Source organism: Pogoniulus pusillus, chromosome 3 (assembly GCF_015220805.1).
Source record: "Pogoniulus pusillus isolate bPogPus1 chromosome 3, bPogPus1.pri, whole genome shotgun sequence".
Classification (NCBI taxonomy): Eukaryota; Metazoa; Chordata; class Aves; order Piciformes; family Lybiidae; genus Pogoniulus; species Pogoniulus pusillus.
In genome coordinates, this window is record NC_087266.1 from 14,487,508 (window position 1) to 14,504,302 (window position 16,795).

The 16,795-nt window shown below is 44.9% G+C and overlaps 2 protein-coding genes and 1 pseudogene across 2 annotated transcripts in view; 2 read left to right on the forward strand and 1 right to left on the reverse strand.

The window, feature by feature from the left end:
* TRPC6 (transient receptor potential cation channel subfamily C member 6) overlaps positions 1 to 16,795 on the reverse strand; it is an 88,569-nt gene that overhangs the window by 63,284 nt on the left and 8,490 nt on the right. The gene's annotated exons all lie outside the window — the stretch shown is intronic.
* On the forward strand, positions 4,353 to 7,895 carry LOC135193230 (T-cell activation Rho GTPase-activating protein-like). The gene is made up of 9 exons (XM_064176796.1): positions 4,353 to 4,384; positions 4,475 to 4,721; positions 4,952 to 5,113; positions 5,254 to 5,363; positions 5,695 to 5,884; positions 6,112 to 6,222; positions 6,512 to 6,567; positions 6,858 to 7,015; positions 7,673 to 7,895. The coding sequence occupies exons 1-9, from the start codon at positions 4,353 to 4,355 to the stop codon at positions 7,798 to 7,800; spliced, it is 1,194 nt and encodes a 397-aa protein (XP_064032866.1). The 3' UTR covers positions 7,801 to 7,895.
* On the forward strand, positions 12,485 to 16,701 carry LOC135193236 (uncharacterized; annotated as a pseudogene).

Genomic DNA, 16,795 nt, shown 5'->3' on the forward strand with positions numbered 1-16,795 from the left:
CCTCTCCTAAACTGATACCTGCTTCTTATCAAAATGGTTAGTCATAATCCTGCCACTAGTACAGATTTCCCTGTTATGCTTCAAACCACTCATATGCTCCCAATGCAAGTGTTGGATCTATCATACACGTGTCTAGGTTTGAAATTGGGTTATTCCAGCTGGCCCACCTAGTCTCATTTTCTATGAGGAATTCTCTGGACAGCAAAGTTTTTCTTAGTGTTGTATTTTGATCACAATGATTTCTTCATTAGAGTGAAAAATCAGTGGAAGCTTGAGCTAATGTCATCCCTGCAGCAATTTAGGCAAAACCAGCAGAGTGACCTGATACCAGGCTGCCCAGCTTGGATGAACAGTGATTACAGGGGCTCTATTAAATGGAAGAACATCTGAAGGTAGTCAACCAGCACAAAAAAAGCAGCACACAAAATAGATGTTTGGTGCTTTCCAGAGCACAACACAACATTCTTCACATCCTAATTCCTTTCCAAATAATGAAAACTCTTTTCATTGACTGCTTAATTTACATTTCTTTCTTCTTCTAAAACCTCTCTCAATGAGAAAACAACAACATCAAATGCTGTCATAGGAAAACATGTTTTATCCTTTTGAAAGAGAACCTCAAACAATTCTGGTCCTGAGTGCTAAACACTTTGGCATCATCCCTTGCCATAGCTTGGAAGAACTAGAATCTTGAAGACATCTATATTTCATGGTGTTGGTTGTTGGACATGATGATCTTGGAGGTCTTTTCCAGCTGAAGCAATTATATAACTCTACATCATTTCGGAGTTCAGAATCACAGAATTCACAGAATTAACCAGCCTAAAAAGTCCCTCCCCAGCTTTTTTTGTAGGCCTCCTTCAGATGCTGGAAAGAGGTCACTTGGCAGCCTCCTCTTCTCCAGACTCAACAACCCCAACTCTTTCAGTCTATCTCCATGGCAGAGCTGCTGCAGCCCTCTGATCATCCCAGTGGCTCTTCTCTGGACGTGGTCCAGCATCTCCACATCCTTCTTGTAATGGGGACACCAGAACTGGATGCAGTACTCCAGTAGGGGAGTTCTCTAAGAATGTGAAATCTAAACCCAACTGCTGTTAGCAAAGCTGCTCTCCTGAGGGCTAATGCAGGCTGGGCTGTATTTGCCCCAGTTCTTAATTCAGCAGTTCTGATCACTCATATTCTGTTAGGCATGTGCTGAAATGGCTGCAGGGTAAGTACCAGAATTATCCCAGTAAAGAAATTCAATGGTCCACATGTTTTGAGCATCTGTATCTTGACCGGAGTGAAATCTGTGGGTGTACCAGAGCACTTAAGTGACTAAATATGGTTTCCAGGGCCTCAAAGGATGGAAAACTTTTGATGGAGTCAGGATTCCATGGTAATGAAAAAAAAAAGAAACTACAAACTCATGTTCCACTAAATTAAACTGCTGTTCTTCACTGCTTGCCACTATAGCCCAAGAGTCAGGGGTGACCTCATTGCTGGATGTAGCCAGGTGGGGGTTGGTCTCTTCTCCCAGGCAACCAGCAACAGAACAAGGGAATGCAATTTCAAGTTGTGCCAGGGGAGGTCTAGGCTGGATGTTAGGAGGAAGTTCTTCACAGAGAGAGTGATTTGATATTGGATTGGGCTGCCCAGGGAGGTGGTGGAGTCACCATCCCTGGAGGTGTTGAAGAAGAGACTGTCTGAGGCACTTAGTGCCATGGTCTAGTTGAGTGTCTAGGGCTGGGTGCTAGATTGGACTGGATGATCTTGGAGGTGATGTTGCAGCCAGATGGTTTTGAGCTGCAGTTTTGCTTTGCCTTTGCCATGGATGGATGTGCACAGTCTCAAGGCACCATTGACCTTCCAGATATATTTTAGAAATGGGAGAAACAAGGCTTTGAAGCTCTGGTGAAACCTGGTGGAGTAACTATCCAAAGGTGAAGAAAAACTATATATGCTTTTCCTGAATTATTTAGTACATTTTACTTCTGACAGCTTGTAATAGAACAAAATAGACATCTTTGACATGCTGAGAGTTTACAGGACACGCAAACATCTATTGCTTGCAAGCCCAGGCAGTTGGTGTTGTTCTAAATGTATCAACTTCTTTCTGGCAGTGTTGATACAAGAGGAATGCTGTTTTGGAGCTAATTAAAATATGCCAAATCACCAAAATACTTTCAGAGGATAGCATCATGAGATATTATAGTCACTGCTTTTGTAAATAGTAAAGCAGTCACTATTTTATGATGCACAGTTTTAATTATGGAGATGTGCTAGTTTGAAGCTAGCTAGAATGTTTTGGTGAGAAGAATTAGGTTACAGGCTGTGAGAAGGAAAAAATGATGATGACTACTTTACTCATAGGCTTGCTCAGGTGTCTAAGAACAAGAATAAAAACATAGATAACACAGTTGCTGTCTGGGCTTTGGGCTGAACTTCTCTCTCTCTCTAACCTAACCTGCCATCTTTGTGACTAATCCACCTGCTTCCTAAGCCCCCTGGCTGACCCTCCAATCTTCCTTGGGCATAAGGCAAGATCTGGTTTAGGGGAGAGGAGTGGGAGGAAGGTGGAAGGGAATTAATGCTGTTTGAGTGATTTATATGCAATTTTTAATTCTAGAGAGCAGTATCTTCTCAAAACAAAACAAAACAAAACAACCACAACCCAACCAAACAAAACAATCAAACACCCAAGGATCAGTGCTGCGCCCAGTCCTGTTCAATATCTTTATTGATGATCTGGACCAGGGGATTGAGTCCAGCATCAGTAAGTTTGCAGATGACACCAAGCTAGGAGCAGGTGCGGATCTGTCGGAGGGTAGGAGAGCCCTGCAGAGGGACCTGGACAGGCTGGATGGGTGGGCAGAGGCCAATGGGATGAAATTGAACAAGGCCAAGTGCAGAGTTCTGCACTTTGGCCACAACAACCCCAAGCAGCATTACAGGCTGGGGACAGAGTGGCTGGAGAGCAGCCAGGCAGAAAGGGACCTGGGGGTACTGGGAGATAGTAGCTGAAGATGAGCCAGCTGCCCCTGTACTCAACACTGGTCAGACCACACCTTGAGCACTGTGTCCAGTTCTGGGCTCCTCAAGAGAGATGTTGAAATACTGGAACATATCCAGGGAAGCTGGTGAGAGGCCTGGAACACAAACCCTATGAGGAGAGGCTAAGGGAGCTGGGATTGCTTAGTCTGGAGAAGAGGAGGCTCAGGGGTGACCTCATTGCTGTCTACAACTCCCTGAAGGGAGGCTGTAGCCAGGTGGGGGTTGATCCTTCCACCAGGCAAGCAGCAACAGAACAAGGGGACACAGTCTCAAGTTGTGCCAGGGGAGGTCTAGGCTGGGTGTTAGGAGGAAGTTCTTGCCAGAGAGAGTGATTGGCATTGGAATAGGCTGCCAGGAGAGGTGGTGGAGTCACTGTGGCTGGAGGTGTTCAAACAAAGACTGGCTGAGGCACTTAGTGCCATGTTTTGGTTGATTGGCTAGGGCTGTGTGCTAGGTTGGACTGAATGACCTTGGAGATCTCTTACAACCTGGTTGATTCTATGATTCTATAGCAGCATCATTTATTATAAATTACACTTGGTAAACAGAAAATGCTGAGGAGAAGTTCCAAAACACTTTCAGTACTATCTGTAACCTCCTATTTTCATTTTGAAGGGAAGGGAAAATAAAAAAGGCAAGCTGAGACCAATTTGTCTCTTATGTCCCTGAGTTCCTAATCATAGAATCATAGAATCAACAAGGTTGGAAGACAAAACAAGGTTGTCCAACAAGGTAGGACAACTTGCCAAGGTGCATCCTCTGCCACCCTGTCCCAGAACAGGAGAGAGCTCTTCCACTTGGGCTGCTGCCTGGGCCTTTCTCACACTCATGGCAGTGGCCCCAGGAGTGCTGCAGAGAGAGAGGGAGCCTGACTCTGGATAGCACTGGAATGGGCACAGTGTGTCCTGGCACTGCTGGAGATCAGGTGGCAGAAAAGGCCATGGAGGTCCCAGCTCAGCAGCAGCCAGCAAGGTGCCACTGCCCAAAGGCAGCAAGTGGTACCCTGGGCTGCACTGGGCAAAGCCTCACCAGCAAGTACCCAGTGCTGGTGAGACCACTATGAGGGAGACTTGGGCATGCTGGGGAGAGCCCTCCGGGGCCCCTCCCCCACCCCTGCCTTGAGTGACCGTTGGGCTATTGTTGCCTTCACCTGGCGCTGCCTGGCAACGGCCCCAGTGCCTACAGGGAGGGCACAGGAGAGGCAGCAGGAGAGCCAAGCTCCTCTTCACCAGCATCCCCATTTGTCATCCTTGGGTTAGCTCGGTTCTTCCCTAGTTTTCTGCTGCATCCCAGACGAGGCTCCTCCACATCTTGGCAGCATGGGCCAGCTGAACTGCTGCAGGGGCTCCAGGTAGGCTTCAGTCAGGGCTCGGGGACACCTCAGCACAGCTGGGACCCACAGCAGCCACCCTGCTCATGCCTGGTGCTCTCTGCTCTGCAGGGATGAACCTGAGCCCGTGCAGCAGAGCCCACCTGTCCCAGCACTGCCCAGGCCACCGCTCCGTGAGCGCCTGACGCTGGCTCTTGGAAGGAGAATGAGGCTGCCCTGGCCCTTTAGGCAAAGAGAGACCTCAGCCACCACTGTAGATGTGCCCAGACCATCGGGCTGTGGTGGCTCAGGTCTTCTCTTTGGCCAGCCCCTGGCTGCTCTGTGCAGCCAGGATGGCAGGATGCCCCAGCCCATCCAGGTAAGCAAAGCCTGCCCAGGGCTTCCCCATCCTGCTTGCTCCTCTGGCAAGTGGTGGCCCCAGCAGAGGGGCTCTGGGTAGGGCTCGACCCAATGTCACCATCCTCCTGCCACCCTCTGTCCTGCACCAGTGAGAGCTGTGGAGCCCTCCACACTTGCTGCTGCCCCTGAGCAGCCTCCAGGCAGGGCTGGGACGGCAGGCAGGCAGCTGTCTCCCTCTGTCTGCTGCAGGACCTGCTGGCTCTGCTCCACCAGCGGGGGCCATCCACAGAAGGGATCTTCCGCCTGGCAGCTGGCAAGAGGGACTTAGGGGCCCTCCGGGAGGCCCTGGACAGCGGGCAGGAGGTGCCCCTGCAGAGCCAGCCCGTGCACCTGCTGGCTGCCACCCTGAAGGTGAAGCCTGCTGACCTGCAGCCCAGCAGCTCTGGGCTCTCTGGTGCTGATGGGCACCGGTGAGAGCAGGAGCTGAAAGCCAGTGGCTGCTGGCGAGCCAGGGCTGGGCAAAGCCTCAGGCAGAGCCTTTGCCATTGCAGGACTTTCTGCGGAAGATCCCTTCCAAGCTGCTGGAGGCTGAGCTGTACCAGCAGTGGATGGGAGCCCTGCACCAGAGCAGCAGGCAGGCGAGGCTGGCGGCGCTGAAGGAGTAAGTGTGCTCAGCAGCCTGCCTGCTCCTCAGGGACTGGCAGAGCTTGGCACTTGCCTGCACAGCAGTGGCCTCCTTGCCCAAGCTGTGTGTGCTGCCAGACACCTCTAGCTGCTGAGGGCTGGAGCTCTGGGGGCAAGAGGCACACCAAAGCATTCCTCTCCTTGCAGCAATTCCTGCACACACTGGGGGTTGCTCCACCGAGGAATTCCTGCCAGAAGGGCAGGCAGGGAGGGAGGTGGGCAGGGAGCCTTCCTGCGGCTGGTCTTGGGTGCCATCAGCCTGTGCTGACAACATCCATTTTACTGACCTTGTGTTCCTCTTTGCTCAGGGTCACCAGCAAATTGCCCCAGGCCAACCTCATTCTCCTCAAGAGCTTGCTGTCCCTGCTGCATAACATCAGCAGCAACACGGACAGCAGCAGGATGACAGCCAGGAGCCTTGCCATCTGTGTTGGGCCAAACTTGCTGAGCCCAGTGGAGGAGCCACCCCTAGACATGCTACCGGAGGTGACAAGCAAGGTATGCTGCCTTTCCTGGCTGGCTACAGCCTCGCAGGCCCTGCTGAGCTTTGCTGTTCAGAGGAACCTGCCTGCCTCCTCTCTGCAGCAAACACTTGGTGGGGAGCTGCCTGGAAGAGCAGCCCCACAGCTGCAGCTTTCTGTGCAGAAGCCAGGCTCAGCAGTGGGAAAGGCTCTTTGGCTCAGCTTCAGCCTCCCGGGTGGGAACCAATGGTTGTCTGTGTGCAGGTGACAGAGCTGGTGGAGCTGCTCATTGAGCTGCAGGGAGAGCTGTTTGCAGAGGAGCAGGTGCCTGGCTCAGATGGACCATCAGCTGAGGAAGAGCCAGGAACCACAGAGGTATGTGAGTCCACACACACCATGACAACAAAAGCCTCCTCCCTCAAAGGTGGCACTGCTGCCACAGGGACAACCAGGCTCATCTGCCAGCCCACAGCTCTGCAGAAGTGCAGAGTAAGGCTGATGCCAGATGGCCATCACACTTTGGGTGGTGATCCCAACAGAAGTGAGCTGAGTTGAACTGAGCTAAGCAAAGCCACCCATGGGATCTGCCTTCCAGAGCTCAAGTAGCAATTGGAAGCAAGTGCTACATCAACTAAGGTCTCAAAAATCAACATTTCTCTTGCAGGTGCCTCCACTTGCTCCTGGAAGGGATCCCCTGAAGAGCTCCTCTGAGGAGAGCAGGTAAAATGAAGGCAGCTTTGATAAAGAGCAGAGCTGCTGCAAGGGGATGATGGAAGTTCTTCACAGAGAGAGTGATTTCCCATTAGAATGGGCTGCCCAGGGAGGTGGTGGAGGCACCGTCCCTTGAGGTCTTCAAGAAAAGACTGGATGAGGCACTCGGTGCCATGCTCTACTTGACTGGATAGGGCTGGGTGCTAGGTTGGAGTGGGTGATATTGGAGGTCTCTTCCAACCTGGTTGATTCTATCATTCTATGGCTTTACCTGTCTCACAATGCTATTGGATGGAAAGTTCTCCAGGCTCTTCACAAGTCCATCATGACAGAAGAGCAGCCTCCGAGGAGGGATGTGATGAGGAGCCAGGAAGGAAGAAGAAGAAGAAGCTGGAAGGAGTTGGCAGGCCTGGGCAGAGAAGGAAATCCATACGGGCAAGAAGAAGGAGGAGCCCAGGTGTGTAGCAGACTCTGCTGTCCGTCCTTCAAAGCTCATGATGGGGTTCTGAGGACAGGCAATGTTTCTGCTGTGCCCCTGGGAGGACATGTGTGTCAGGAGAGAAATCCCACCCCAGCACAGGCACTTGTCACTTGGCACTTGTTAGCAGCTGCCAGGGAAGTACACACACGTTAGTCTGACCTCAGGACCTGGAGAAATGCTAGGTGAGGCCATACTGTCTAATACTCAGAGGCATTTCACACAAAGTGGAACTAAACCAAATGCCACATTCTGCATATGGGACAAAGTAGAGAGCGAGCTGCTGACCCTTCCTGCCTGACATCCAGAGCCAGCACCTGTGCAACGGTTGTAAGCTGCATCAGGGAGTGTTCAGGCTCGATCCTAGGAAGCATTTCTCTGCTGTGAGGGTGGTCAAACACTGCCACAGGCTTCCTAGAGAGATGGCCTTTAGTTTTGCTGCATACACCAACTGCAGGAGGCATCACATGAAAAATGAAAATGGGAATGTTCTGAGCACGCTTAGAAACACCTGGAAGGAGCTGTACATGCATGGTGAACAATGATCAGCGATGACTTGGGTCCTCTTCAAGCTCTTCTCTCTCAGCTGACCCTTGTCCCTAATTCCTGTTTGTTTTTCTCCCCTTCTTTCTCCAGGAAGCTGGAAGAGACTTCCAAAGAAATGTCTCCTTCATGTGCACCACCATGGCTTGTCACATCACCCTTCTGAGGCCCCCTACCTAGTGCAACCCTGCTCCGTCTCCATGCTTTTGAATTGTTTTTAGAGTTGCTGTAGTGATAGGTAGAGTTAGAGTTGTTGCACTTAGTGTTAGAGCTGCTTACACTCACAGCTTAGGGTTAGAGTTGTTCACAATTATTATTCTTGTTACACCTGTAGTTAGTTAGAGTTGTTGTTAGTTACTGTTCTTGTTCTACCTGTTGGTATAGTTGTTGTTAGAGTTGTTAACAGTGAGAGTTGTAGGTATAGAGGTGACTTCTTATTTTGGACTTGTTATAGTTACAGGTAGTTATAGCTGTTTGCACTCATAGTTGTTCTTAGGGTTAGAGTTGATGACAATTATCATTCTTGTCATACCTGTTGTTCATTAGAGTCCTTGTTACAGTTCTTGTTCTTGTTATACCCGTTGGTGTAGTTGTTGTTAGAGTTGGTACAGTGATAGTTGTAGGTATACTGATGGCTTCAGATAGTTCCTTTAGACTTGCAGTTACAGTTAGTTATAGTTGTTACACTTAGAGCTGGTTTAGGTTTATAGGTTTTACAATTTTGTTATTCTTGTTATACCTGTTGGTAGTTGGAGTTGTTGTTAGAGTTGTAGTTGTTACACTTCTTGTTCTTGCTATAGCTGTTGGTATAGTTGTTGTTACAGCTGCTGGCCCTGATGCTGAGCACTTTGCCTGGTTTCACCCGGACAAGTATCAAGAGCCGCTGCCGAGGTTGCAGCACCTCAAAGCACCAAGCTAGGAGGCCCAAGCAAGCCGAGCCCGCAGCTAGCCGAGCCGCAGCCTGCCGCTCAGCCTCTCCAGCTGCCTGCAGCGCGCAGCAGGGACTCGTCCCTCCCGCAGAGACAGAGCCCAGGCCCCTGCATTGCCGGCACAGCCCTGCACAGGCTGGAGCTGCGAACCTGCAAACACAGCCCTGTGTGAGATGGCTGGAAAAGGCATAACTGTGATACTGTGAGACTTCTTCTACAGGAATTGGTTTTCCCTTATTCTATTGCCTCAGTCTTCACTTGCTTCATGACTTTTGCCTGATGACTAAACATGACCTATTGGCTTCCTGCGTGGGTAGAGCTCTTCTAATAAAAGAAGCATCCTGGTACTGGCTCGCTGGTTGGGTCTTCACATTTGGCCTGTACAGCGATGCGCAGCAACTACACTCAACTTCTCCCTCATGTTCTCCAATAACTGTCCATAAACAGATGGTAATTTCCAAACATTCATTTCCCCTTACTCTGAATAATTTTTTGCATCATTTTTTATGCTGGTATAATTTTCTGGCATTGTCTGCAGTTTACAAGAGGAAAACCAGATTTGGAATCTGAAGAAAAATATCAATGTGCTGCAGAGTTCTGAATAATAATAAACAACTAATCAATTCTTCACAATTCTTTGTGAACATCTTGTGTAGGTTATCATTAATGCCAGTAAATCACTGGAGGAAAAATAAAGAGAGGAAAAAGATACCATGCCATGAAAATTACTATCAAGGATACTCATGAGCAAATGCATGTGTCAGGAGTTGAGGTCTTCTACTAATAGATTTGCATTCTATTAGGCATAAGGCAAGATCTGGTTTAGGGGAGAGGAGTGGGAGGAAGGTATATATTGTAAGTATCTGCTTGTATATTGTGCCAAGCTGTAAATGTAAAGCTTCATTCAATTTCCAGAGTGGCTGAGTCTAGTTTGGGTGATTTTACAAAGTGTATGTAAACCCAAACCATCACAGGAGAGAATAACATCTTTATGACAGCAGCATAGAAGTAATTACACATCAGAGGAGCTGGACTGGGCTGTGCTCAGTGCTGCATTCCTGAAACGCAGCTGTGCAGAGCAGGTTGTCAAACACCCACAAGTCTGTCACAGTCTGCTTTTGTTTTGCAGTCATCTGAGCATCTCTGAGTAATGGGATGCCCCTCATGGCAGAGCAGTGTTTAATTGCCCACAGCTGAAAAACTGGCAGGCTGCATTTGAAGCAGGAATGGTCTGCGAGAAGAGCTTTTGTATGCTTGCATAAGCAATAGAATCTAGGTACTAATGTACTGTGTTTTAGAATCATAGAATCTTAGAATCAACCAGGTTGGAAGAGACCTCCAAGATCATCCAGTCCAACCTAGCACCCAGCCCTGTCCAATCAACTAGACCATGGCACTAAGTGCCTCAGCCAGGCTTTTCTTGAAGACCTCAAGGGACGGTGCCTCCACCACCTCCCTGGAAGTGTTCAAGAAAAGCCTGGATGAGGCACTTAGTGCCATGGTCTAGTTGATTGGATAGGACTGAGTAATAGATTGGACTGGATGATCTTGAAGGTCTCTTCCAACCTGGTTGATTCTATGATTCTATAGACAGAAATATGGCTACTACTGGGTCATGGGCATAATCGTACAGGAGCTGCTCTTGACAAATATGTCAAGTTTAACTACTGGTGTAACTTCCTGGTAGTTACTCTCTGAATATGGCTCACAACAAGTGTTCTCTCTGACAAGAATATCATCCAAGTCATTTTGCCTTAACTTACATTTGAGAATGTTATAGGAGACAGCATGAAAATCCTCATTAGTACTGCTCTGTTGTCTACAGGATGTTCTATTCCAGATGAGATTCTCTTGTGCTTTCTCTTGGTGAGTCATATGCATTTTTCATACACTTAAAGCCCCTTTCTTGACTTTCCAGAGGTTACTCTGTCTCACTCTGGGACAAAATAAAAAAGGGTGTTTTTTCTTCCATTACAAGATAATGTCATTGTAAGACCGTTTTCATTGTCATTGTAATAAATCTCCTTGTGTTAAATCTCCTCAGAGTAAAGCCTGGACATTTATTCATTATCCCAATACCTATGAACTAATTTTCCTGTGCTACTTTATGTAATAGTATTTGTTGTGCTAGCCTACATTGAATGAAATCACATTTTAGCTTGGATCTGAACAAGCATAGACAGATACAAAACAGTAGGTGAAATCCAGCCCTGCTGGGTTCCAACATATATGAAGTGGTGTTTGTTTGTTTTTAAGGTTGTGATGGTTTGGGTGTTCCCCCCCTCCCCTTTGAAAATCACCCAGACTAGATTCAGCTGCCTTTGTAAATATGAATGAAGCTTATATTTACAGCTAGCACAGTATACAAGCAGATATTTACAGTATATACAGTTATAGACAGAAATGTACAAGGTAAAAGGTAATACAGAAACACAACTCCCCTCCCAGAAACCTGAGTCCCCAGGAGGGGCTCTCAACCACCCCTGCACCTTCCCCCTGCCCCTCTCAACCTTACCCCAGTCCTAAAGAAGAATGGAGGTTCAGCCAGGGGGTTAGGAAGCAAAATGGATTAGTCCAAAATGGAGGGTGAGGCTAGAGAGTAAGATACAGCTCAGCCAGCAGCAGCCCAAGTGAGAGTGGTTATCTATGTTTTTATTTCTTGTGCCTATACCTCTCAGCAAGCCTATGAGTGAAGTAGACATCACCATTGTTTTCTTTCCACAGCCTGTAATCTAGTTCTTCTCACCAAAACATTCTAGCCTGCTTCAAACTAGCACAAAGGTCTGCTCACTTTAAATAAAACAGTAGATTGTGTCTTAGCAACCAGAAAAAATGACAGTTTAGGAGATTCTATTCTGTAGGTACAACAAATAATGAGTTTAGATCTACTACAGCTGTAAATATTGTTGAACTAGGGATTAATTTTCTTTTTAGTCTTTCATTTGGAGAAACAAAGTGGTTGAACAAATTCCAATAATTCATACACTGATGGACTCTGTTGATACAGATTATGTTCTATATGGAGGCAACCTACCCTGAAATTAAATAGTGAATATTTTTATCTTCAGAAAACAGAAGAATCATGTTTTGAGATATGGGTGAAGCAAAAAAACAAGAAATGGCAGCTGGTAGAAAAGGTGGCTTAGATTTCACATTTGCTTTCAACATATAAATCACACAATGAGACAAATAGTGACAGAGGAAGTGAAACCTTAAAGGATGTTGTCCCTTGAACCCTGACCGTAAAAAACTGTTCTGAAATAGCAATTTCAGAATGTGCAATTGTTCAAAATTATTTCAAGACCAAATAAATCATTGAAAAAGGAAAGTGACAAACAGATAAGTCACTGCTATAATTGAAAACCAGTTACTGAGGTATGTTGAATCTCAAGGCATGTTATAAGACAAAAGTATTCATAAAATCCTAGTTGCTAAACAGGAAAATAAAAGTGATATTTATTGCCCGGAGAGAAAGAAATGAAAAATATGATAAAACAAAAAATTTCCACCTCTTCTCTTAGAGAACAACAATAAAAGCCCATCAAAATCTCAGTTCACTCTTTCAACCTTCTTCTTCCCCTGGAATCATTGTAAGAGCACAGGATACAACCTACTAATATCATGGATGTTATACTGTAACCTTTTGAAAAATCCTTGTAGAGTCACATTTGTTCCTTCTAGTTTCCCCTTAAGGGAAACTTCCAATCAGTATCCATTTAAAGTAGATAATGACCAACTGAAATAGAGATTCAACACAAAGTTCAACAAGGTCAGAGACTGTAACCCATCTCAAGTGGAAAGGCTTTCCATAGTACCCTACATATCACCTAGAACAGATACAGTGGCAGCATCCAAATCCAGACAGGGCATTATAAATGGATGCAGGAGATGCTGCATGACTCCTCACGAAGCATCATGACTATGAGCACTGTCTTGGAAAACAAACACAGTTGACTTTGACTCTACAAAACTGACAATGATTGTTTCAATTTCTGACCCCCAGGTTACAGCAACTTTTATCTATGAATGTTTAGTCATCAAGAATAAAATTGCCTTTCAGGTAACTGGAATCAACCCACTTGAACATAGTCCAGCTCTAAATCTATGGGTAATAAGGATGCTCTGCATCTGTCTACTAAGGTAACATGTAAACTAAGAATAGTTTGACTGATTGTTGCTAAAGTACAATTTCTATGAGGCAACTCTTCTTCAGCCTCTGTAATTTATTTTAATATACACTGCATTTAATACACTACATTTACCTGTCTTAATTACAATTGTCAGAACATGCAGTCTTGCAGCCATTCAATTCTAAATCTTCTTTAAAACACTTCTCAAGTATTTTTTGAGTCTGTCAGTAATTTACACTCATGCTTTATCTTTGCCAAGGAGATGATACAGGAGCTAAGAAAAGGTCAAGATTTCACAGACTGACCTTACTGCAAGGAGCAATCCAGTAAGCCATTGAAAGGAATGGCAGTCCTACTGCCACAGCAAGGACAACCAGAAACTTCACAGCCATGGTCTGCTGCCGCAAACCTGACAAGTTCTCATACCAGATAGAGAGAAGTTGTTGCTGGCAGTTCGGGTGTGCTACAAACTGTAACAAAGGAAAGGAACATAAAAATTGTGTTGCTATCAGAGTATCTTCTGTTGAAACGGCAGGTACATGAAGCACATAGCGGCTCTACGAAGCCCATAACAGCTATACGAAGCACAGTAAGACTAGTGGAACAGCAGGAACTCAACTGATGTTCAGAGGAACATTAGCAAGGGTCTAAGAAAAAGATTCTCGATGCACATAATCTCTCAGCATGCAGTCATGTTGCTATGAACAACAATAAATCTTTAAACTTAAAAATGTTGACACAATAGCAGTACCTTCAGAAATTATTGCATTCCATCTAAGGGCAGTTAAACAATTTTTATCTTGGAAGGGTAATTAAACATAAATTTTATCTTGGTCACTTCTACTTGGTTTTGATATTTCTAATTTTCATCTTACTCCTTCAGTTATTTCAACACATACTCTCCTGAAAAGGATGCTATATAGTCTTTAGTTAAGAGAGAAAGAATATGTCACAATTTTCACACGTTAGCATGAAAAATACCTTTTCTTTTTTAACTGGCACAAAAAAGCAGCTCTCAGTTTTTCAGGAAATCTGAAAAATTTCTGCAAAACCTCTAAGTTTGGCCTACAAGCCTCTTTTCAATCAAAGCCTCTGGAGAGTATAAGGAGCATCTTACAGAGGTAGATTATTAATAAAGAGCAGATTCTTCTGTATCATAAATTTTAAAGTCTAGATCCGGAAATACAATAAAAAATTTCAACTGAATAATGTTTTGGGTTGTTTGGTGGTTTTTTTTTTTTCTAGAATACTCCTCTATGTATAAAGGATGACTGGCTGAAGGTGCAAGGAATGTCTTTATTCAGGCAACAGAAAGGGTGAAAAGAGAGTTCACATTCAAGGAAAGATGTAAATACTACAAATGACAAGGTCTTCAGAAGTTATTTCAGCTCTTTGGTGACCTTGGCTTGCTTCATCTGTTTGGCAGGTTTGTGTTCATGTGTTGGTAGGTGCTCTTTAGTCAAAATGGTTTTCTTCTCTCAAATACTTCTCAAATACAAATGTTGTTCATGTTCCCTGAAAATGTGAACTCAACTTTTGTAAAAAACCTGCAACTCTTCCCCAATAAATTCGATATGTAGAGACACCAGTCCATTTCTGAGCTATGTCTTACTCATCTTTGGTTGCACAAACTTCATCATATTAATCATTTCTCTCTGATTCACACACACCACCTAGAAACCTGTATTATTCAAGAGAAATTTTCTGGATAATTCAAGCATCTTAGTGCAGCTACTAACTACTGAAAACTACTTCCACTGAGCAGTTTTTGAGTGATACTGAACTGATGGTAGAAGTAAAATTAATGAAAGGAGTAATAATTCCTGTGTTCAGCACTAGCTAGAGCCTGCTGTTTCTCAGAAGAGAGAATGACTTCTATGACTCCTAGATTGTGTCCCTGGTCCTCTGAAGGAACAAATAACACATTTTCTGTGAGATGCAGAATTTCACTAAGCTTTCTCAACTTTCAGACAAAAGCACAACATTTTGACAAGAATGTGTATCAATATTTGCTCCCATGCAGTGCACAGGACTGCTGTGCCACCCTCTGCTTTTTATGCAATCTTATATTTTTTCTTTTTTTCCCCCCCTTTTTAAATAGATTAAAACCAAACCCAAGTAAACATTTGCATTTTGCATATAGCTAAGCATTTTTTTTTAGACTGTTTGCTCTCATACTCACTGTGATCAGTATCCACTCTGGATATCCACTTTTTGTTTATATTGTAGGACAACATTTCTTTTGTTTATAAAGTACACTGTGTAGAAGGGCCCAAATGTTAATTTCAGTGTCATAGGGTATCAAAATATAAACATTTAATGATAGCACAGTCTAATACCACTATCATGACATGTCTGTTTGATCAATGTAACAGCTTACTTTTTTCACTTCGTACTTAATGGCGAGTTTTAAGCGGCTAAGGCTGGGGCGACCGTGTTCTCCATTATTATGGTTCATCTCTACATCACCATTCAAAATAGCTTCCACTTCTTCTGTATTTCTGCACAAATCAAGGAGTCCAACTACAAAATCCTTGCATTGCATAGACAATTTCTTATAATCATTCTAAAAGAGAAAAGAAGAACATAACTTGCTGTTTAGACCTGATACAAGATAAATAGCTCTACATCCCAGCTATGTGTACAAGCACCAATAGTTTGTATCTCCTTATTTTGTTTTTGTTTGTTTGGGGCTTTTTTTTGGTGTTGATTTCTTCTTTCCTGATAGATTAACAGCACTTTGTTCTCCTGAGTGTTCAAAGATTAGGATTCATCTTACCTTGGTCACCTGGGAGATCTATATTATCAATTTTTATACTACACTTATTTCTCTAGAGGAGCTTTAGAACCAATGGAAAGTGGGGAAAGAAAAAAAAAAGGCAAACAAAAACACACACAAAAAACCCTCAAACCCCAAAACACTTCTGGAAATATTATATGACACGTTTTAACCACTATCACAAGTTGAGATGAACAGCACAAGAGAAATTTGACTACTCACCAATAGAATACACAGAATGTCACAGAAATCTAAATAACCAGTTTAGATGTAGACAATTACACAGTGGCCATCTCAGATGGATGAGTATCCTACAGAGAACCCATCTAAACAACTTCTGGAGCATTACATAAATACACTAAATACTTTTAGGCCTTGACTTTTTCTTGTAAATCTTACCATATTAATTTTTCAAAATCTCTGTTAGATTGCAAGCATCAGTTTTGATTGGTCTTTTACAGCAGTAGTGTCAGCAGTGCTACAGATAGCAAGGTGATACCACATCTTCAACACAGTAGTCTGTAGCTTATGACAGACTTTGTCTCATAGCAACAGTGTGGCCAGTAGGATGAGGGAGGTTATTCTTCCCCTGTACTCAGCACTGGTCAGGCCACACCTTGAGTACTATGTCCAGTTCTGGGCTCCTCAATTCAAGAGAGATGTTGAGGTGCTGGAACGTGTCCAGAGAAGGGCAACAAAGCTGGTGAGAGGCCTGGAACACAAACCCTATGAGGAGAGGCTGAGGGAGCTGGGGTTATTCAGCCTGGAGAAGAGGAGGCTCAGGGGTGATCTCATTGCTGTCTACAACTACCTGAAGGAAGGTTGTAGCCAGGTGGGGGTTGATCTCTTCTCCCAGGCAACCAGCAATAGAACAAGAGGACATAGTCTCAAGTTGTGCCAGGGGAGGTCTAGGCTGGATGATAGGAGGAAGTTCTTCACAGAGAGAGTGATTGGCATTGGAATGGGCTGCCCAGGGAGGTGGTGGAGGCACCGTCCCTGGAGGTGTTGAAGCAAAGCCTGGATGAGGCACTTGGTGCCATGGTCTAGTTGAGTGGCTAGGGCTGGGTGCTAGGTTGGACTGGATGACCGTGGAGGTCTCTTTCTACCTGGTTGATTCTATGATTCTATGAACTGCAGGTTCAGATGCTTATTACTTTAACTACCAAATACTCTTCTTAGTCACTGTTTTCCCAAATACCTAAGTCAAACCCGAAAAAGATTTTTTTTTTCACCGTATTCCACGCTTCATTCACCACTCTTTACTTGCAGGGTCATAAAAGATGAATATAGCTAGGCAGACATGGTGCTACATAGATATACAAATGTATATTCAGCATTCTAAAATATGTACAGATAATATTACCCCTGGCCTAGACCT